This window comes from Macrobrachium nipponense, chromosome 4, assembly GCF_015104395.2.
Source record: "Macrobrachium nipponense isolate FS-2020 chromosome 4, ASM1510439v2, whole genome shotgun sequence".
Taxonomy (NCBI): domain Eukaryota; kingdom Metazoa; phylum Arthropoda; class Malacostraca; order Decapoda; family Palaemonidae; genus Macrobrachium; species Macrobrachium nipponense.
This window is the reverse complement of record NC_061100.1, coordinates 34,650,591-34,674,291: the sequence shown is the minus strand read 5'-3', so window position 1 is coordinate 34,674,291 and position 23,701 is coordinate 34,650,591. Positions and strand designations below refer to the sequence as shown.

The 23,701-nt window shown below is 43.9% G+C and overlaps 1 protein-coding gene across 1 annotated transcript in view; it reads right to left on the bottom strand.

Moving 5' to 3' along the window:
• Positions 1-23,701, bottom strand: part of LOC135211333 (signal transducing adapter molecule 1-like) — a 53,467-nt gene that overhangs the window by 17,031 nt on the left and 12,735 nt on the right. The window contains exons 2-7 of the mRNA XM_064244649.1: positions 22,119-22,256; positions 21,259-21,577; positions 21,010-21,126; positions 20,474-20,677; positions 16,457-16,575; positions 11,225-11,347 (exon numbers count right to left, since the gene is read on the bottom strand). Of these exons, the coding sequence (XP_064100719.1) occupies positions 11,225-11,347; positions 16,457-16,575; positions 20,474-20,677; positions 21,010-21,126; positions 21,259-21,577; positions 22,119-22,256 (1,020 nt within the window). The remainder of the gene's footprint in view (positions 1-11,224; positions 11,348-16,456; positions 16,576-20,473; positions 20,678-21,009; positions 21,127-21,258; positions 21,578-22,118; positions 22,257-23,701) is intronic.

The window sequence follows — 23,701 nt, the reverse complement described above, 5'->3', positions numbered from 1 at the left end:
CTGAAAGCAAAATATACACACTTTGAGTCTTTAATACTTTATGCAGTACAATCATCATGACGAGTACATAGTAAGTTACTAAGTTTCAATGTATGTGTAACATGTAAGAATATTGGGACTAACATGAAATTATATAAAAACTTAATTTCTCATAACATATGTTATTCCACACTGCCCACTGCTCACAAATGCCTGCACTCTAGGTATAAATGTCCAAAGACACTGAACTTCATTGTCTGAAAGGCATATGTATCATCTGGAGCCTTATCACCTGGAACCTGAAGTGCCAATCAATCACCTTTTCCATTTTTTGTGTACTCTGGATGGTATCAGGACAAAATCCCCCGTAGGACAAAATCCCCCATAGGACAAAATCCCCCATAGGACAAAATCCCCCAAGGACAAAATCCCCCGTAGGACAAAATACCCCGTAGGACAAAATACCCCGTAGGACAAAATGACAAAATCCCCCTTGCCGGAATTCCCCCATTTCTACCGTTTGCTTGTTTTTCTAACAAGGCAATATTTTTTTTACTAACAGTTACATAAACTAACCCTTCTTACTGTCATAGCAGTACAGTAGTTTCCTCATTTTTCTAAAAAGGCGACATACTTTTTTACTTACATAGTTAGTTTAACTAAATTTTCTATGAAGAGTTCATTTTGGAAATCACTTTAGTACTTCCACCCATAGAAGATGGAGTTTGTGAAGAGCAACAAAGGACAGGTGAAATTACATCGTGAAGGATATATTTACTTTAGACCCTATGCACTAGTATCGGATAAGACCCAAAGAACTTATAAAAATAAAAATCTTGACAAATTGCTCACAGCCTGCGAGTGCAATGATCGATTTTGAAAGAACAATGCTGAATACTTTGATAACGTACTTTCCTGAAGTCTATGTTAAAGGCTGCTTTTTTTCATTTGTGCCAAAATATTTTTAGAAAAATACAATAGTTTGGTTTACAAAAACATTATCAAGACAATAATGAATTTTCTCTTAAAATGAGAAAGATAGCGGCCCTTGCCTTTATTCCCTCTGAATCTGTTCATGAAGCGTTTGAAGAGCTCCATGATTTTATGCTAGAGGAGTTTCCCGATTTTGGATTACTTTGAGGAGCACTATATTGGCAGGCCATGTCGACGAGGGTGCCGAGAACCCACATTTAGCATACCTCTGTGGAATATGTATGCAAGAACAAACGATGAACTTAATTGTACCAATAATTCTGTGGAAGGATGGCACAATTACATATCATTTGCTGGGTGTTCCCATCCAGTCATCTGGAAGTTTATGAGCCTCTTAGAGCGAGAAAACAACTTTCAAGATGTTCAGATGAATCAGATTATTTCTGGTATCGCTAGTGAACCACTTAGAAAGAAATATAAGGATGCCACATCACGAATGAAATCAGTTGTGCTAACATACCAAGAATAAACATTTAGCATTTTTCCTGAAATTTGCATTTTCCTAAAATATTTTTATTAAGAATTCCACCTCCTGAGTTAGTTAGAACATTTCTATCAGTAATATTCAGTTAACTAGAACTATATATGCAATAATAAATGTAAAACCAGCAAACGACTGTATTTTAATATATTTCTGTTTGGAACTATATAAGCAATGAAAAATAAAACAAGTTATTACTATTATTGGTTGCTTACATTTTCATGACTAAATTTGTCCCGAGGGATTCTGTCCACATGGGATTTTGTCCAGGGGGATTTTGTCCTTGGGGGATTTTGTCCTACGGGGGATTTTGCCCTAGAACCACTCTGGATATAAGGCTGGAAGACCAGTGGAGTTGGGAGGTGGGAACTCAAGTGACAGTTTTGTACAAAAAACTAATTCTATTTCATAAAGCCTGAATTACAATTTAGAAGGGTATATTGAACTGCTTAGTGTCCCAAGTGATGATCAAGACTTGAATATTTGATCTAGGTGAACACTTGACTGAGAGGTCAGCAACCAAGGCTCTGACAACTCAAGAATCATTATTAGACAAGACAAGCTTCTTTTAGAAGGGAAAGTAAAGAGCTTGTATAGGTACTGGTTCAATAATGGATAACAAGGACACTTCCATATATGTGAGATGTAGTATTTCCAGAATGCTTTATATGAATGGATAAGAGGTAAAGGATTAGGAAGGTTAGGATTGACTATGCCATCTCCCATATGGTGACACTTATATGAATGGAAAAGAAGTACAGGAATTAGGAAGATGATAATTTACTATGCATTCTCCCATACAGTTTACTTAACTGCTGCTTCTACTGGTCTACTTATATAGTACTACATATTTCAAGTGCAGGCACCTGCACTTGAAACAGTGTTCATATAAAAATAAAATTTTTGACTAAAGAAGTAAGAAATAGGAAAGATTTTCTTTTCTACAGAAAACTGGAAGCATAAGAAAAGGCTCAGGTATCTACTATCATGATGACAATGTTAAAAATATGCTGGGAATGTTGTAGGTTTGAGGCAGTGTAGAATATGTATATTTTCAAGATTTTAGTAAAGGGTTGTCAATTACCTACACCATAAAAACATTAAAGCACCATAACTCAACCAAACACAAGACTTGAGGGTATCTAGTGCGATGTAGCCCAAGACTTCCCTAAAATCCAACACTATGTTTCAAGGTGAAGAGTAAGGATGGAAGGAATGCTTCCTATACTTCCTTCCCCAAAACCATGCCAACCACCAAAAAAGGACCCAAGGTAGTAGTTACTAAAAACAGTTTCAATATCAAGTAAATAATGTGTCACAAATACAGACTTACATCTCCAAAATGCAGATGGGAGAATGGACGATAAGGAGAGGTTAAACTCAAAGGCAAGGGACGTCACTACACCCCTTATCTCGTGAGTCCTTACCTTCAGAATAGGCAGTCTCTCCTCACTCACCTGAGAATGTGCCTCATGAATCAGGTCTCGAAGAAAGAACGAAAGAGCATTCTTCGACAGGGGATGAGAAGGATCCTTCACCAAACACCATAAGTTACTGGATGTACCTGATATTGTCAGCCCTGCTAAGGTAAAGAGATCTCACCTCATCTTCTGTGCCCATTACTTGAATCAGGTTCTTAATAGTAAAAGAACAAGGCCAGGGATTAGTCAGATTCTCATTCTTCACGAGGAGAACCAGAATGTAGGATCATAAGGCATCACCGTTAAGAGAACCAAACTCTTTTAACGAGACCCTGAATTTCACTTATTCTCTTGGCTGTAGCTAAAGCTACTAGGAAAAGTGTTTTTGGTTAAATTCTTCAACAAAGCAGAATCCAGAGGCTTGAAAGAAGAGCTGGAAAGCCATTTGAGGATTATGTCCAAATACCATGAAACTTAATCTAAGTCCTTTGCTTATTATTGTCGAACGATCTTATAAAATCTGACAGGTACTGACTCAAAGAAAGGTCCATACCTCTATGTCTGAACCTGAACTTAACATTGCCCTGTAACCCATAATCATAAAAGATGACAAGCCTCTTGATGACCTCAGAATCATCACATTCAGAACAAGTAAGATCCTCTGAACACCTTTGATCTCTGCAACCTGCACATACTGTATGCAAGTCATACTTCGCAGACATCTTGCATCCTCTGCTGCAATAACAAGTATTAGATGCACTTATGTCAGACACTCAGAAATAAACCAGCTAATCAGTCTCAAAATCCACATTTGAGAAAAAGTCTTAAAATATCAGCCTGACTAAATAAATACTGAAAAACTAGCAAAAGAATCCAGAAATACTTAACCCAAGTTCCTTGAAAACAATCGGTAAAGTCTATGAAATTCAAAATATAGCTGCAGCTCACAACTTTCGATGGAAGCTGGGAAAAATAAATTGAGCTCTCTATTAATTTGTTTCCCTTCTTCCCCTGAAAGTGAGTGGGGCTAGTCATCTACACCTAAACAAAAGAATTGCTATGGCAATTTTCAAAATTTTAGCTGCCGGTACTTAGAAATTGTTAGCTATGTAATTGCTTGGCAAGTTACTTATATAAAAATGACAATTTGTCGAAAATTGCATTTTTCCTAACTATACAAACCTGAGGTCCTTTAACAATAGGAAGTAGCTAGCGGCAGCTGGAACGGTCGTAAGCTTCGAACAAGGGGAGAATGGTAGTTAACTGCTTGTCCGATCGTCGCGCGCCGCGCTGGGAGGTAAACAAATCACTTTTGCTTTTGGCCCATGCAAAATACGCAGAGTGAGGGGTGGCATGAGGAGGGATTATATGTAAAGGACCTCAGGTTTGTATAGTTAGGAAAAATGCAATTTTCGACAAATTGTCATTTGTTCCGATACGTAATACAAACCCTCGGTCCTTTAACAATAGGAAGACTCACTTCTTGGTGGGAGGAATCTGAGTCTTTTGATGAACAGACTGGTGTTCGTCCATCCCTGGAATGCCTCCCTGGTCGTAAGAGCGAGGGAGGGATCCAAGCCTCTGTCCGATTGATCGGGGTGTGCACCGCAGGATCAATGGTCAGACCTCTGGGCCGAGTACTAAGAGAGAGGCAAGCGTATCTCTTTGTACTAGCATTGTAAGAACTTTTTCCTTACATGAGCAAATGTAAAGTAATGGGTTTGTCTCATGTAGGCATCCACTTTCTCCCCCTTGTTGGAGAAAGTGGTGGATATACACTCCTATCTCTACTTAAAGAGATAGGATGGAGCTCTGTTGAATAGCTTACCTGCATCTGACTCCCTTCCAGCGAGGTAACGACCGTATCCCTCTGCCCACAGGTAGAGGTAGAGAAAGATGGTGAAGAGAAGCCAGTCACTCTCTCATTCGCACATTCATTCTCCCAGTCATACCAGGAATCGATGCTGTTCTGCCTGCTCGGTGCTGGGTAAGCTTACACAACGTGTTGAGCAGCCACCACAGGTCCCAAGGAAAAAGTATCCAAGGACTTGTGGGCAATATCCCGAAGGTAGAAGGACGTGAAGGTGGTCTGGTTGGCCCAGACACCTGCCTTCAGGACCTGCGCCACGGAGAAGTTCTTACGGAACGCTAAGGAGGGTCCGATACCTCTGACTTCGTGGGCTCTCGGTCGGAGCGTACGGATGTCGTCGCTACCATCAGCCTCGTACGCTCTCCTGATCACCTCACGCAGCCAGAAAGAAAGCGTGTTCTTGGAAACTTCTTTCTTGGTAAACCCAGTGCTAACGAAGAGGCGTCGACACTCAGGCCTGAGATGTCGAGTTCTCTTCAGATAGCGCCGTAGCGCCCTCACAGGACAAAGCAGCATCTCATCCGCATCGTTGTCGGTGAAGTCCAGAAGGGAGGGGTTGGGATCGTGAAAGACTCGAACCTGTCGTCAGGGATCGACGGATTCCTGAGTCTTAGCTACGAAGTTCGGGACGAAATAGAGCGTCACAGATCCCCAGCCTCTGGTATGTTTAACATCATAAGAAAGGCTATGTAGTTCCCCTACTCTCTTCGCCGTGCCAAGGCCAGCAAGAAGAGGGTCTTGAGGGTCAGATCCCTGTCTGACGACTCTCGGAGTGGCTCGAAGGGTCTTCGAGTCAAACTCCTAAGTACGAGAGTCACATCCCACGCAGGGGCCTGAGTTCCCTGGGTGGGCAAGACCTTTCGCAAGCTCCCCTCCTTAGCAAGGAGATCTCGAACGAATTCGAGATGTCCAGTCCCCTCAGTTTTAGGACGAGCGCCAGTGCTGCTCTATATCCTTTAACTGTGGGTACTGAGAGGAGCTTCTCTCGGCGAAGAAACACGAGGAAATCCGCTACCTGCTGAAGAGTGGCTCTGAGAGGAGACAGACCCTGTCTACGACACCAAGTGGGTAGCTCTCTCGGTGCGTCCGCAAGAAGAGCCAGCAGGTCCGGATACCAAACGGCCTGAGGCCGTTTGGGAGCCACCAGGATCATTCTGAGATTGGGAGTGACCAGTGCTCGACTGATCACTTTCCGAATCAGACAGAAGGGAGGAAAGGCGTAAGCGAAGAGGTTGTCCCAGGGGTGTTTGGAGAGCGTCCTCTGCAGCTGAACCCATGGGTCCGGCACAGCTGAAAAAGAAAACCTGAAAGTTTTCTGTTGTGCCGGGTGGCGAACAGGTCTACGACCGGTCGCCCCCACAGGTTGAAGAGCCTTTCCGCTACGTCTTGGTGTAGAGACCATTCGGTCCCTATCACCTGATCCCGACGGCTGAGCTTGTCTGCTACTACATTCCTCTTGCCTGGAATGTAGCGTGCTGACAGCTCTATCGAGTGAGCCGTGGCCCACTCGTGCACCTGCACCGTCAACTGATGGAGCGGAAGAGACACTAGCCCCCCCTGCTTGTTGACATATGCCACTACTGTGGTGTTGTCGCACATCAAAACACCACTGAGTGTCCCACCCAAGCGGTCCCCTGAAACTCTTGGAGAGCGTTGAACGCCGCCTTGAGTTCCAGGACATTGATGTGAAGGTGCTTTTCGTGATGGTCCCACACACCTGCAGTCAGCAACTCCTCCAGGTGTGCGCCCCATCCCTCGGTCGATGCGTCTGAGAACAGAAGCATCTCCGGGGGGGGGAGTGCGTATGGGCACTCCTCTTAAGAGGTTTTCTTGTCGTCGAGCCACCAGGCTAGGTCCTGCCTCACCTTGTCCGTGATAGCCACGGGAAAGTAAGGAGGATCCTTGGCCTGAGACCAACTCTCCCTTAGTCTCCACTGGAGAGACCGCAGGTGAAGACGCCCGTGAGGGACTAACTTCTCGAGTGACGACAGATGGCCGATCACGACTTGCCATTGCTGTGCTGCCTGTTCCTGCCGAGACAGGAACCGGCCGGCTGCCTCCCTGAATTTGCTGATACGCAAGTCTGCGGGAAAGACCTGCCCTGCTACCGTGTCTATCAGCATACCCAGGTACTTCATCTTCTCGTAGTTTATCACGATCCCCAGATCGCGACAAAACTTGAGGAGTCGATCTCTGTCCTGTAGCAACTGCTAGCGGGAGCTCGCCAGGACTAGCCAATCGTCGAGATACCTCAGAAGACGTATCCCGTGCGAATGGGCCCAAGCCGACACCAGAGTGAACACTCGCGTGAACACCTGTGGGGCGGTTGAGAGACCGAAACAAAGTGCCCTGAATTGGTACACCGTCCCGTCGAAGATGAAGCGGAGGTACTTTCTGGAGGACTTCAAGTCCACTGAAAGCATGAAATCGTTCCCCCTGATCGAGTCGAGCACCGATCGTGCCGACTCCATCGTGAACCGCGTCGTGCGAACGAAGCGGTTCAGGGGAGAGAGGTCTATCACCGGACGCCAGCCCCCCGATGCCTTCTCCACTAGGAAGAGGCGGCTGTAAAAGCCCGGTGACTGGTCCTCCACGATTTCTACAGCTCGTTTCGCCAGCATGTCTTGATCTCCTGTCGAAGAGCGTTGTCCTTTGCTGATCCCCGGACATAGGTCTGTAGGTGGACCGGATTGGAGATGAGGGGGGGCCGAGACTCGAAGGGTAGTAGATATCCCTCCCGAAGGACGTCTACTATCCAGTTGCTCGGGCGCCGTAGCGCTGTCCAAGATCCGCCCAATGGCTCGCTAGGCACACTTCCGCAGCAGGTGAGGGGGAAACGCCGTCCCTAGCGTTTCCCACCTCGTTTCGACTTCTTTCCAGCACCCCCTCGGGAAAGGAGGGCTGGGAGGAGGGCTGGTTGCGGCCTCCTCTAGCAGAAGTTGAAACTACAGGAGTCTTCACACGGGGTTTGGACGGTGCAACCGTCTTCGCCGCCGTGGAAGCGCTAGCCAAGCTCTTTGGTTTGGCCGCAGTCGCTCGAGATTGCCCAGTAACCTTCGAGACTGCCTGGTGAACTAAAGCGTCACTCTCGTCAGTGCGCCGCCTTTCCACCGCAGCGTCCACCATCTCTCCAGGGAAGAGAGCTGGGGAACTCCTAAGAGGTCCATTTCGAAGCCCGAGTGCCGCCTCACGCCCGGCCCCCTTGGTCACTCGGGTAAGGACTGCGTCCCTACGTCGAAGAACCAAGTTGGCCCACAGGTTAGCAGTCTGATGGGCGAGGTAAGAGATTGCTCTTCCTCCAGACTGGCACAGTCTCCTAAAAGAAGCGTCGTCTTCGAGAGCAGAGCTCCCAGAGCCGGCCGCTACTTTGGATATTGTGAGGGACCACAAATCCAACCAGGAAACTGCCTGGAATGCTGCCATAGCGGTAGATTCCATTCCAGGGCAAGTGCCTCCTGCTGCGAGAACCATAGGTTCTCCGACAGGAGCTGCTGCAGGGACACCACCTGGAGTCAGCCTCGCTAACTCCGGGTTAACCTGTTTCGGCAGTATCGGGTGGGTCTTCCGAAGGCACGTAGAATCGCCTCTGCCGCTGTAGAGGAGAGGAAGCAGCTTAGAAGACCGTCCGGACTTTAGCGAGTCCTCCCGTCCTGAGACGAGATTCTCCACCTGATCCAGGACCGAGTCTGCAAGCTCAGATCGCGGTAACCCCACCATCATTTTGGGCTCCCTCTTGGGACCCCAAAATGATTCGAGCTGGGACGTGGGCTCTGCCGGTGGTAGCGGCGATCCTTCCGCAAGGTCATTATGCAGACGCATCAGCTTAATGACCTCCGCAAAGTTCCTCTGTATCTCGGGAGTTACAGCGTCTTGTGGAGTAGGACCGTCCAGTCCCTCCAGCAAGAGCATATCACGCGATACTCCTCCTTCAGAAGGAGGAACAGCGACAGACCCCTGACGGTCGCCTCCAACTACTTGCGCGTACGTTCTGGTCGGTCCTAAAACCGTGCCTGAGCCGTACGGCGTCATAGCTGGGTCACGAGCGGCGCACCTCTCGTGATCGCTCCTCGGTACCTCGCTCCTCCCGGTATAGCCCGAGGAGGTTGAAGGTACGGGAGAGGCAGACCTGACGCTCCCCCCTCGCTCGCTGGCAGGACCAGCGTGCGTGGAGGGCTGCTGCTGATCGTCAACCCGCGGTGACGGTCGAGCAGCAGGCCTAGCCTTGCCGCTCGCCTGGGGCGATTGGCTCGGCTGAGAACGTCGAGACCGATCTCTAGCGTCAGGCGAGCTGCCGCTGGTCACCGTCTCCGCCCGGTCCCATCGGGAGCGGCGGACGGGTGACCTGCTAGGCTCTCTGTCGCGTCGAGACCGGCCAGCGTCCTCTCGGCGCGTCGAGCCGCTGGTACCAGCCGTGGCTGGTACCGGCGGCCGCGGGGACTCCTTCCTCGCCTCAACCCGTGGCCGGTCAGCGACCGTCACGTCAGCCCGAGCAGCCAGTTGATCGCTGCGAGAGCGTCCACTGGCCTGGCGAGAGTCGTGTGCACGACTCTCGCCAGTCTTCTGCTCCGCGCCGCTGTCTTGACGGCGAGCGAGCTCGGGCGTCAAAACTTTGGCTGGACGGTCTTCTTTGGAAGAGCGTCCACTCGGTGCTTCTCGCGAACGAGAAGCGGCCGAGACGGAACCTGGTTTAGCGGCAGAACCGCTAACACCAGGTGAGGACGCACCCGCCGAGGCTGGTGCACCTCTGTCCCCGTCGACTTCTTCTTTGCAGAGAAGTGACGGGCCCGTTCCCGAAGGAACAGGAGGACCAGCAGAAGAGCTCCCCAGCTCGCCTGTGCGAGCCGGGCCCTTAGAAGATCCCGAAGGAGTCTTCTTAGGGGGGGAGGAGGCAACCTTCTTCTTCTTCGGCTGTTTGGCCTTAGAAGTCGAAGGGGAAGGAGAGGCAGCAGACGACGAAGAAGACGACGAAGACGACGACGACACCTTCTTCCTCTTCCTCTTCTTCTTCGCCAGGCTCCGCAGGACAGACGTCAGGTCTTCCATCCAGGAGGGAGCCGGGGCAGTTGCCGAAGCAACAGGGCCCGACTGCACCTGTCCGGAAAGACCTGAGACTGTGACAGCACCACCAACAGCAGGAACAACAGGAACAGGTCCAGGAACAGCAGGAACGGCAGGAACATCTGAAAGTGAATGAGCAGCAGGCACCTGATCTGAAAAGGAATGAGCGGCTGGGACAGCAACAGGTACGGCAGGCACGGCAGGTACCACAGGAGAGCCAGGCGTCCTGTCGGCAGCTACCGTCATCCTCGGCACTGGCGGCAGGTCCAGGGGGGTACTCTTTGGGCAGCGGAAGTCCGGGGTCGGCAATACAAAGAACCCAGGTGGTGGTGGCACCGTCCTCTTTGGCACGGCAGAAATTGGTTTCTGTATTGCAGCCGTGGGTGTCACCGACATTACATGTGGTGTGTACACCAGATGCGGTGGCATCTCATATGCTGGTGTCGAGATTGTGGTTGTTGTAGTGGTCACCGCACCATGAGTGACCACTGCCGACCCCGCCAACCGCTGAATCAACCCCTGTATGCTCGGCACTCCCTGCAGTCCCAGCGACTCCCACACCTGTCCCAGGTCGTCCTTCGCTGATGGCACACCTGCGGAAGCAACAGTCGGGTTAGTTAGAGGGGCTTCCTCGCGCCTGGGGGAAGAAGAACCCCCCCCAGAGCGGACGGAAGACCCCGAGTACAACTGGACGTCCGGGTAGCGGGCGCCCTCCTCCACACTCGACGGATCGAGAGAGGAGAAGGACTCCGCTACCCCCCCCGCAGGGGAAGGCGCGAAACGTGGGGGCTGGCCGGGGGGGCAGGAAAGAGGACGAAGTGTCCGTTACCAAAGGAGTCACTGGACTTTCCGATGACTTCTTGGGCGGCCTAAGTCTCTTCCTGCCCTCGTACAGCACCCACTGCGCCTCGGACCAATGCATACACGTTACACAGGGCTCGTTGCGGGAGCACTCTCGCCCCGACAACGAGTACAAACCTCGTGAGGATCTACATCGACAAACGATCTGAATCCCCCACATCTACGCCCCTCCAGCCCGGGACACACTCTACGGGCGACCGGGGGGCGTCCATTTCTTCTTCACTCATCATAATGATTCACAAAAGAAATGCAAAGTACTTACAATCACTCTGATTTATACAGAAAGAGAGGGCAAATACTCAAACTCAAAGCAAACGACAAAGCGGGCAGAGCGATGACGAGCACGTCCTTCCCACACACGGCCGAAAGCAAAAGTGGTTTGTTTACCTCCCAGCCGCGCGACGATCGGACAAGCAGTTAACTACAGTTCTCCCCAATTGTTCGAAGCTTACGACCGTTCCAGCTGCCGCTAGCTACTTCCTATTGTTAAAGGACCGAGGGTTTGTATTACGTATCGGAACAAACACATCTTTAATTGGAGTAAAACAAATCTCCTCTTACCTGTGGAGGTGGGATTCCTGGTGTTGGAGACTGTGAATAAACTGGCATCTGTCCTGGAGGACCAACTGGATTTTTAGGCATAGCATAATACCCACCCATCGATGGTGGCATGTCACGCATCAACTGAAATTAGGTTATATTAATTAGTTGAAAATAAGCTCACAAAAAATACTGCAACACCATAAAATAAAAGACATGTACACCTCAGAAATTTAAATGTGTGTAATGTACCTCAAACAGAAGCATCAATTTACTGTAATTTTCAAGTTATTATAGTACGCTGCATTATCAATTTACCTTATACTTGTCAGCATCCTTATTACTAAGTCCCATAGTACGCAGCATTATCAATTTACCTTATACTTGTAAGCATCCTCATTACTAAGTCCATACACAATGCTTCACCTCTAATTTTTTTTCAAGTACCTTTCATACATCCTTCACGGGCAACTTAAGATTTTACAACACGTTCCGAATTACAACATTCTACAACAAATGCATACCTTACAGCAATTTCTAAGAGTAGATTACCTTTAAATCTGAGCAAAATTCTTTGGAAATTGTCAAAGAAATTTCAATATGGATTATTCATTGTACCATAGTCCATATGCATAGTGGTACGCCATAATGAAGGACAAAGAAATGGAGAAAACTATCTTGAACAATACACCACATCAAGCTAAGATGAAATTAAATGGTACCTTTCCCAGGAACTCACACAAAAGCATTTTCTGTACATCTGTTAAGGATGGGAATTTCTATGTATGCCAATCTGAAAACCTGGGCAACTAAGCAGAACAGTGAATGCAATTTTTTTAAATATTTGCAAGTTAATTTGTTCAAAGTCATCAAGAATATTATAGAATTTTATTCTAGTAATAATTTTGTTCCTTTCATGTAATTTTTCTTCTCAAGCTCTGATTTAGCCTCCAACAAGGACATAGTAGTACTTTAATTACTGCTGATGTCATCATTATCACTACATTAAACACTGCATGACCCAAAGGGCCTCTGAGAAATTCCATCACTGATGTCTCACCAGTGCTTCATCTTTCACAAAGTTCCACTCATCTCTATCTCTAGCCTCTTGTCTCATTGTACCGTATTCACATACAAGTAGGTTTGGGTCTTCCAACTCTTCTGATGCTCATCTGATGTCATGTTATTTTGAGAGTAAAAAGGTGGATGTCAAATCTGACTGGTACTGAGTTAGAATTGCACCCAATACTGGACTGGGTTCACTGCAGACCAGTGGTACTGCATCTTGACTAATATGTTTTGTATACACATTGATGTACTGTTTTTTGTAAATAGAATTACAGATACAGGGTATGTATAGATAGTGATGTACTGGGTATGTATACATTATTATTATAAAATAGGGCTTAGTTTTTCCAGACCTCTGAGTCTCAAGTAGACTCTTCTTGGGCTGGTTCTCAGGGATTAATCCTGAGAAGGAGGAGTAAAAAAATTATATTTTATTTGAGAAACCTGTCTTATTTAAAAAATTTATGATGTTATTTATTGAAAAATCTTTGCTTTCAGCAAGAATACTCTTCATTTTTGAATTCCGTAGATAAATTGTTCTTTGCTGGGTCCAATTTTGGCACTCAACAAGTAAATGCTGTACTGTCAGGGGTGTTTGACATCTGTTACACTAGGGTATGTATACATAGTGATGTACTTTTTTTATATGTATTGAATTGCAAATATAGAGTAACTCTTTTGATATGCAAAATTCATTGCTAGTGTTTACCTTGGTTTTGTACATTACGCAGCTGTAGAAAACTTATTTGTGCTTGAGTGTGTGTGGTGTGAAAATGGTATATATTTCCTTGGAAATTCCTTACTTTTCCAAGAAAATAAGTCATTGTATTTCATGTGCATATATCTATATTTTTCATTTGCTCTGATTTTTGTAGTCTTGAGTTGTAATAGGACCAAAATTCCTCTGTTTATTTGTGTACTAGTTCTAGAATATGACAAATTTTTAATCAATTTGTATTTTTCAGAGCTAACAAACCTGAGGTCTTAACAATAGGATAATCTTCTAGTGCCAGCTGGAACCCAGTTAAACAATCAAAGCTTATAACACAAGGAATCTGTGGCATCTGGCAACTCATGCATATATGAGGTGGAAGCTCGGCACTGACTGGGCTTGGAACCTCATGACACAGCAGTCTTTCTTTCAACCCAAGACATGGAAGAGGCGGCTAGAGGTGGGCAGTTAACGTTAAGACCTCAGGTTTGTTAGTTATGAAAAATACAAATTGATTAAAAACTTATTTGTTCATATGCAGAACAGACCTTTGGTCTTTGTTATAGACTTATACTTGGAGGGAGGTACAAGTACCCTGAAATGGCAGGGGGTTCAGCCCACCTGACCACCCTTCCTAGAAGATCAAGTTCTAAAGAGGGGGGGACTGAGCCTGTGAGAGAATAGAAAAGCAAGTATCTAAAACCTCAGCCTGCTGGGATTAAACACAATGAGACATGTCCAGATTCATTGCATTCGTGGAAGGTAAAGAGAACTTCTGAAAGGAAAAAAGAAAGGAAACCCGCCAACTCACTCATTCTCTCTTCCACTCATCTTAGGGAAGATACAAACTGTCCTGCTAGGGGCACTGGATGAGCTACACAACTTGTTGGGCAGCCACCACTGGACCCAAAGAAAAAGTGCCCAAGGACCTGTGGGCAATGTCCTTCAGGTAAAGGAAGTGAATGTGGTCTGCTGAAGCCAGGAACCAGCATTCAAAATCCTATGAACAGACAAGTTCTTCTTACATGCCAGAGAGGAACTCTTTCTTCTGATGTCGTGTGCTCTAGCTTGCACAGACTCAGTGACAGAACTATAAGGTGAGGGGTATGCCTGTTTAATCACCTCACGCAGCCAGAATGAAATGATAGTTCTTGGACACTCCCCTTCTGGATTTGGCCTGTGCTAACAAAAAGTCTGACACCTAAACCTTAGGTGATGATTCTTTTAGATGGCAGTGCAGGGCTCTGACAGGTCAAAGCAATAACTCCTGTGGATCGCTGTCCACAAACTCATTCAGGGAGGGAATTGAAAAAGTCAAATCTGTCATTATGCACCAAGGAATTGCGAGTCTTAGCTACGAATTCCGGGACAAATTCAAAGGCCACAGGCCTTTAACCCCCGGTTTGTTTAACGTCATAACTCAGGCTATGAAGCTCTCCAACTCACTACGAGGAAACCAAGGCCAACAGGAAAACTGTCTTAAGATTCAGATTCCTGTCTGATGATTGACATAGTGGCTTGAATGAAGCTCAAGTGAGACTACTCAGGACCAGAATAATATCCCACATGGGAGGTTTGAGTTCTCTTGGTGAACAGGATTGTTCGAAACTCCTGAACATCATCAAGATTTCCCAGGATGAAGAGATGTCAAAGCCCTTCAGGGGCAGGACCAACCCCAAGGCAGCCCTGTTGCCTCTGACAGCTGAGACAGAAAGACCTTTCTCATTTCTGAGAAAGATTAGAAAATTTGCTATCTGCTGAACAGAAGTTCTGAATGAAGAGAAACCATGTCGATGACACCAATCACAGTAGACAGCCCACTTACCCCGGTAAACCGCTGATGAAGACCTGAGATAGCTGGACATCTGGCCCACTGCTCTGTGAGAAATGCCTCTCACTCGCAAGCGATACTCGAGTCTCCAGCCGTGAAGCGATAGGGACCCTAATGGCTGGTGAAACCTTTCCACATGAGGCTGGCAAAGGAGGTTGTGCCATGGGGAAATTTCTCTTGGAACCACTGACAGAAGAGACTGAAGGTCTGGGAACCACTCTGCCTGTAGCCACTGAGGCACCACCAAGGTCATCCTGAGATTCCTGGAACTCATTATTCTGTTCAGGACCTGATGGATCAAGCAGAATGGAGGGAAGGCGTACACCTTGAGATTGTCCCAAGGATGCTGTACAGTTTCCTCCGCCAAAACAAGAGGTTCCAGGACCACCGAGTCACCTCCAGCTTCCTGCTGAAGTGAGTGACAAAGAGGTCTAACATGGGTCTTCCCCAAAGGTGAAACAGCCTGTCCGCTATGTCCTGCAGAGACCATTCCATACCTAGGACTTGACTCCGACGACTTAACTTGTCAGCCACCACATTCTTTCTGTGTGGAATGTACCTGGCTATGAGCTCCACCGAGTTGTTGATCGCCCACTGGTGCATCTCGACTGTCAACGAGTGGAGCTGGTGGAAATGGAGTACTAGTCTTCTCCAACAAACAATTATGGGACCATGAATAGAGGACCTCAAGCTTCTGCCGAAGAGAAGTGCTCTAAAATAGGTCTTTCCAAGTAGACAGAAAAGATAATAGGATAACCCAAAGGGATGTCCTATGACAAAATGCTCAGCACAGATACATTCTAAATATCCTACAGTCAACTTGTGCATTGTCAAAGTAAGTGCAATATAGACATGGGAGAAGTCCTTGAGCTGCCCAGGAAACATGCATCTCCAACAGAGGAGATGTCCTATGAGGTGATCCCTTATGGTGACATACGATCAGTATGCTACTTATAGGATTAGTATTAAGGAAAACTTTGTCTAATTAGCCTTGCATATTTTGTTTTTTCTGTGACTTTATTTGTTTTTACTGTTACTTTGGTTGTATTTCAGCTTTCATGTGAGCTTCTGCCCCATATGGAAATCTGGATTATGCTTTCAAAGTCCATGAAGGTTGAAAAACATTTACTAACGCAAACAATTATTTTATTAAACTTTATTCAAGTACTTACCCCCATCCAATTACAAAAAAGCTTAGAGCTCTTGATGGTAATTTAAAATTATATTCTTGTGATATTATAAAACCAAAACATCACATCATTATCATAGAGGATTAGTCCACAATCCCTACAAATATAAACATAAAAGCTTCATTCAGGTCAGACACTTGTTTTGTGTGTACCTCTTGAGATGACCTATTACATCTTCATAAAACTTTATTATGAGCAAGGCATTTCAATCTTAATATTTATAGCTGCATTTCTGAGGTGTTGATCTAAAAAATCTAATGAAATTTCAGCCACATGTATTAAAATAATAAAATTATGCTACTGGATATCAGCAACAACTTATATCATTTCACATCTCGCATATTTCCTACTTAAGAGTAAGATGAACATTGTATTCTTATGTGAAATGTTTTGTACACTGGTATAAATGCTACAACTAAAAATACAATAAAACAGTTGTCCTCCATACTAACCTGATGATAAAGACCTAATGCATCCACTAAATCTGTACTAATCCTCGCTAGCTGTGCATGTTTACGGTCAATCTGCTCCAGTTCAGCATCGATTGTAGGAGCCATAGCATTTACTTGTTCTGTAAGGAAAAACAATACATTATTCTATAGATTTTACCTTCATCACACTCAAAATTTTATATGTAGTCAGTTCTGGTAATAAAAATTACGATCCTATATTCATAGTCTTACAGGCACTGTGCTTAACCTAGTGACCTAATTCATGTAGGCTGCCTGACCAGTAAAATGGCACCAACCCAGAATTCTTCTCTCTTAATAATCCTTCCTTTTACCCACTCTCTTTGATGCAGTATCTTGGTGCTTTTAGGCTTATTGGTGCAGCCGCTGCCATCTTGTGAAAATTGCCATGAGGTGACCCTCACCAAATCCATAGAAGCATAGCACAGGGAGACAGGTCATCCTACTACTAGGAACAGTTTTGAACGGAAGCATACTCCCGCTCTACCTCAAAGAGGCTGCCAATTGCTTGTGCCATGTGACATCAATTCTGGGACCAAAACTCATAAAGAAGTGATCTTTTTGGATACCCTAGAGGGATGCTTTTATTGTGTCTGGCATAACACCATCTAAGCTCGTACACTGTCACCAACCAGTCTTCGCTTCATGTGTGACGAAACAATGGATGTTTACTTCTCTACAACACCACTAATTATTTACAATTTAGCTTATCATTTTGTATTAACATGTGCCCATTGTGTAAACTACTGTTATTATTTGTTAAGTAAATGTAGTATAATTAAACGTTACAGTAGCCTGATGAAGGGAAAAATCAAGGTTAGTACTCCCAGTTCTTTCATTCTTCTCAATTTTTTTCATTACTGTCAGCCATTTTATAGAATTCCATTGCCAAGGCCACGGCTAGCAAGTAACAAAAGTAATTTACCAGAAAATTAAATGAAATATAACATATGTACGGCATTTATCAAACAGCATAGCTGCATCATTTTAGAAAAAAGGGGAAACACCACATAAAATTTTTTTACAACAAATTCCATATCATAAACTGTAATAATTGACCTGAGGTGCTTCTGTAATTTTTCTACATTATCTGCCTTTCTCTATGTCAAGGCATACACAAAATATACCAGAATAAGTTACACTCTGTAAAGTGAAGAATTAGAAGAATTACTGAGAAATGTATTTTTGGGGCTACTATATGCGAAGAAATAAAAAAAAAGAACTTATTTAAATTAGTGCAACTGCTCATTTGTTACGTGCATTCACAAGTCATATTTAATAATCTTTTAGTTTATATGTAAATCTTTGTTATTCTTCTTATTTACTTAATTTGACATTTCCCATTTTTTTCTTTACTTTTGTATCTACAATAAACCCCTGTATTCATGGAGGATGGGTACCAGACAACCAACCAACCCCCCCCCCCCCCCCAGAATAGCTCAAATCCCCAAATATGACAAATTTTTAACTAATTTGTATTTTTCATAACTTACAAACCTGAGGTCTTAACATTAGGATAAATACTCAGCGCCAGCTAGAAATCGGTAAAGTTTAAAATAATTGTGTACGCAAGGGACTATTGGCATCTGTGCTTGGTCACGAGACATGTGGAGCCACCCACATATCCCTCATTAACTTGTGACCCCATTAGTTATTATTCCAACCAGCGTACAGGCAGTCCGTTCTTGAGACGCGTCGTAAGCCGAAAATCGTCGTAAGCCGGAACATTGTCAAAAAACCTAAGAAAACCTTACTTTTAATGTTTTAGGTGCATTCAAAACTATGTAAACGGCATTCTTATTGCATTTTTTATCCAAAAAAACCCTTTAAATATAGATTATTTTGCATTTTTGGTGTCATATTTCATCTGCCAGATCAGCGTTTGTAGGCGTCGTAACCCTGGAAATAATTTCTGATGAATATAATTAAAAAGCGTCGTAACCTCGGAACGTCGTAAGCCAAGACCGTCATAACCTGGGGACTGCCTGTATTAGGTTCTGGAGGCAGCGAAGTAAATCGAGATTCAGTATGCTGTAACATCATGACTACCGCCATTTGAAAGCGGTTTTGGCTATGACGTCAACACGCTTGATGGAAGTGTGAGGCTGTTTATGGTACTCTTGCAGCCAAGATCAAGAGACCCAACTTTTTGTGGCATTTCTACTTTACAAGGATGTGACAGTCCTGGCTTGAAGATGAAGAAGAAATTATTCTTCTCCTCTTGGCACAAGGATCAGTCACGAAGTCCCTGATTCTAGCCTTTTCCAACTCTTCACAGCAGCCACACTAGACTAACTTTCCATCATTCACTTGTTCGACAATTACAACTACTTCTTGTGCTTTTATATAATAGGGATGTAACAATCCTGGCTCAAAGATGGAGAAGAAACTTATCCTCTTGGCTCTAGGATCAGCTACGAAGTCCCTATTTTTCCAGGATTGGCAGGAGAACGCACTGGCATCAAAGCCAGTCACCTAAGCTTGATGACGCTTAAGCGGAGGGATACAGAGGAAAGACTTATGTCTTTTCCATTATGTGACTTATATCTCCTAATGCTTGTAATTTCTCTCAAAAACAATGTGCATTAAAAACCTCCAATCCAAAAGCATAGTTGTAAAGTACTCTTGTACCTTGAAATGAAAATGGAAGCATGTCTTTGTGTAGGTCGCAGCTGTGAAGTGACGTCATGGTGGTCACCATGTTTATGACGTCACTGAGTATCGAATGCGAAGCCAGCACCCTACCAGAAGTGCAAGGCTGTTGATGTTATTCTCGTAGGCATAGTAACCTGACATTAAAGGCTGCCTTGTTGCACTATCTGCTCCTTTACAGATGGCGACGCATCCGACCGCCATTCAGTGCATTTCAGGATAAAAGGGACATCCATCACGTGGGATCCTGGGTGGCAACACGACGTTATACATCAAACCAACTGTCCTTCTTGGGTTGGTTCTACTGATAAGCCTAACACCGACCGCACACCTGCATCCTCTCTACCCATGTATCTGGGCGTTTATCTGCTTCTCGTAATATCCAGGAAGTCTCGCAGCATGAGAAGGCTTCATGTTCACAAACCAGGGAATACCAAACAACAAACTGAAAACAACAGGGGGGCAAACTAAACCGGCTTTAAAAGGACGGAGCAAAGCACGTCCTCACTTAAAGGCGGTAAGAAAATAACTAATGGGGTCACGAGTTAATGAGGGGTATGTGGGTGGCTCCACATGTCTCGTGACCAAGCACAGATGCCAATAGTCCCTTGCGTACACAATTATTTTAAACTTTACCGGTTTCCAGCTGGCGCTGAGTATCTATCCTAATGTTAAGACCTCAGGTTTGTTTTGTATATAAACAAACTTAAAACCCCCCTAAAAATGCTTGGAACTGCCTATTTTGATACCCCTAATAGGCAAATTTTCTACAAATAATGGGTATATATGGTCTTTATATAAGTCTACGAATAGGCGAGTCCGTGAATCGTGAGTCCGTGAATAGCAGGGGTCGACTGTATTTTTTTCATACTAGACTACTTTCCCTATTTGGGCCTTTGGATTTTTAACATTCTATTCTTCCAGCTTAACTAACAATAATAAATGAAGTACAGTGGAGCCCCCATATTCGCATTCTCTGGATTTGCGGACTCACACATTCGCAGATTTCTCTCGGGAACGTTTAACCGCATTATTCGCAGAAAATTAGAATATTCGCGGTATTTTTCTATGAGAAATATCCATAAATTCCAGGTTTTTTTTATCAATTTCATCATAAAATGCACTTTTTGTGATAAAACTATTAAAAAAAACCAAGTATAAACACTTTTGTGGGTTTTTCTTGAGTTTTAACTAACAAAATACTAGACAGTTTACAGCGTTTTTATAGGGGTTCCAACTATTCGCGGGTTCTAACTATTCACGGGGGGTCTGGTACGCATCCCCCGCGAGTAAGGGGGGACCACTGTATTAACTGTCTGTCTACATAATACAACAGAAATCACAAACCTTCAAGAACTGCAAGCTCTGGTGGGTCAGGTCGCTCCCCAGTTGGGTCAGCCTCGTGCAGCACATGTAGAAGACGATCAATTTTATCTTCGTCAATTTCACCAGTAATTTCGGCAGGGTCTATGGATGCCTCACTACCAGCTCCCTCCACTTCTGTGACCTCCACACATTCAGAAAACGATACTCTTTTCCCACTATCTGTTCCTGTAAACAAAACAAATCAGATAAATATATAGTCTATTGAGAATATTGTCTTGTACCCTTAAAACAAGGATTTTTATTTTCATCGTATGCTGCCTCCCATTTTTCTCAAATTATGTGAGGTCTCTCTCTAAATTTCTAATTTCTCCTCTTTCCATAAATCTAACATTTTGTACATTTCCAAAAAAATGGCCTACTCAGCATTAAGTCTTAAAAGCAAATACTGAAAATAATCAGTCCATTAAGTCTTAAAAACAAATACTGAAAACAATCAGTCATATCTACATTATAAAGCAGGAAAAAAGTTGCACTCAAGAGATGAACAATGCCCTTACTTGGCTGTTCTGATTCAGCATTTATATCAAGAGTAACGAAGTTTGCAGGAAAAAGGCCTTCTCCTCTATGGTTGTTCCCTTTCCACCAATTGGGGTCACTGCTGTCCTGAACAATAACTGCAGCAAGAAAATGTTAATCGATAAATCATTATTGTTAAGACCAAATATCCTTTAAAACGAATGGCATTTATAACAAGAATATCTTTACATGTTTACAATATAGAGCGCCCTCTGAACATAATTCCATACCTATTTCTCCAGCCTTAAAAGTAAGTTCGTTGTCTTCAGCAGCCTCAAAGTCATAGAGTGCTCTTGCTTTTTGTGGTTCCTTCGCCGGCGAAGAAAGAGAACTATTACTAGTGACTGTAGCATCTGAATTTAAGGCAGCAGCAGCTGATGAATATAAACTAGTAGAAGAGGAACGATTTGCTGAAGATGAAGAGCCAGTATTACTGTTCCCACCAGATTCTTGTAGTGATAATTGAATGGCTCTTGCTATGTCATCTTCCTCTTGTTTATTATTTACTACGTTGGGATCATTACTGTACTTAGGAGCGGTTTTCTTTGGCTGAGAAATAAAATGTTGAGTGATTAATTATGTGGAAAAATGTATATGCTTAAGGCAAATACAATTACACTATCACCATCTTATTTTCAAGACTGAAGGGATCAACTTTTCAGGAATTCCTTTATCCATTTTCCCATTATTCATTTCTATTGAATATGGTTTCAATTTTTCCAATATAATTTTTTAGTAGAATTTAAAAGTTAAACTCAATGCTTACAACTGCAAGTTTTGGCTCCAGGGTTTCTACTGTCTGTGCAAATTGAAAACACTCTTTTTACCAATAAATTCATGCTCAGACCACTGACCTTTCGACACTCATCATGAATTCACAAATTGCTATAAAAATCTTCATGAAAAATACTATACATCCTCACACTGGCAACAGTTCAGTTAAGAGAACAAAATGTTCTATCTTCACTCACTCATATGAAAAGAAAGCAAATGTTAAGTAAATTATTTCTGACATGCACAGTACATAGGACATAACATTATACTCTCTAATCAATACACATGCAGAAAAAATATCTCTACAATAGCATACCGAATCAGATTGCACATTGAAGTCATAACCTTCTTGCTTGAGCTTTGTGTATAATGCTGGGATGAGGCTTAGCTGTGGATCACCTTTGAAATCTCCTTCTGCCCATTTCTTTAGGCTCTCTCTCAATCTTTCAGATACCTGAGAAGTTTTAAATAATTTGAAGATCATGTTATTCATAAAAGATGCTTTTTTTATGCTGACCTATTACCTACATAACCAATTTCCAACCTCCATCTATGAACACATAATATTTAATTTTTTATTTTTATTTATTTATTTTTATTCATTTGTTTTTATTTATTTATTTATTCATTTAAAAAAAAAATTAAATAAAATTTTAATGGCAATTTCCCCAAGTGTCATAAAAAACATACTATATCAAAAATACAAGTAAATAACTTTAGTGTAAATTACCTTATAAAATGCTAATACACCACAGCATAAAAGAGTAACATACCACACCTGCCCAAGAATACCAAACATCCCTCTAAAAACACTTGTAACTGCCTATTTTAATAGTTCAAACAGCAAAGACCCCCTCTAAAATGCCTATAAGTAAATGCCTATTTTAATAGTTCAAACCCCAAATATACCTTAAACTATCACCCTAAAACATTTAGTTACGAAATGATATTGTAATGATACAATTAAGTTTGTTCATACTTACCTGGCAGATATATATATAGCTGTATTTTTCCGAATCCGACAGAAATTTAAACACTTACGACACACGCAGTGGGAGTCAGGAGGTTAGTAACCCAACATTCCCGCCGCTGGGGAGGCGGGTATCAGGAATCATTCCCGATTTTCTATTCATAATTTTTTATTTCCACTGTCTCCTGAGGGGAGGTGGGTGGGTTACTTGATTATATATGTCTGCCAGGTCAAGTATGAAGCAAACTTAATTGTTCATCATTACAATATCATTTTGTTCATGAAACCTTTACCTGTCAGATATATATATAGCTGAATCCCACCTTTGGTGGTGGGAGTAGACAGAATAGAAGATTTTAGGAAACATATATATGCAGATAATTGATATCTTGATTCCTTACCTGTTAGCATAGCTGACTTCGTGGTTACTGCCGCGTTAAGTCTGCTTGTGCTACTAGAGTTGCCCAGCGAGGTAGAGACCTATATAGCTGGTGCACTCCAGATGATCTGTCAACAGGGGCGAGACCACGACGTGACTAGACCATTGACCATACAAATGAGGGCAACGAAGTAAAAACCAAACACCTGGCGTAGCCTACCAAAAGTATCCCACATAGACTAAGCTAATGGACGGGAGATACGCCACAGGCGGTCCAACCCCACAACCATAAAACAAGTTAAAAACTCCTAAAACCATTAAAGGATAGGATGAGCGCTACCCTCCTGCCCCCAAAACAGTGTCTGCAGCGACGTATGGTCCTAGGCTAGTAACAATTTTCGTATGTTGCTTTTCACCTCCCGCAGGGTAGTGTGAAGCGACACCGAATTGCTGCTTCGCCAATAAGTGGCGCACAAAATATCTTTGATTGCCATATTTTTGTGAAAAGCCACCGAAGTAGCATAGCCCTCAACTCGTGGGCTTTCACTTT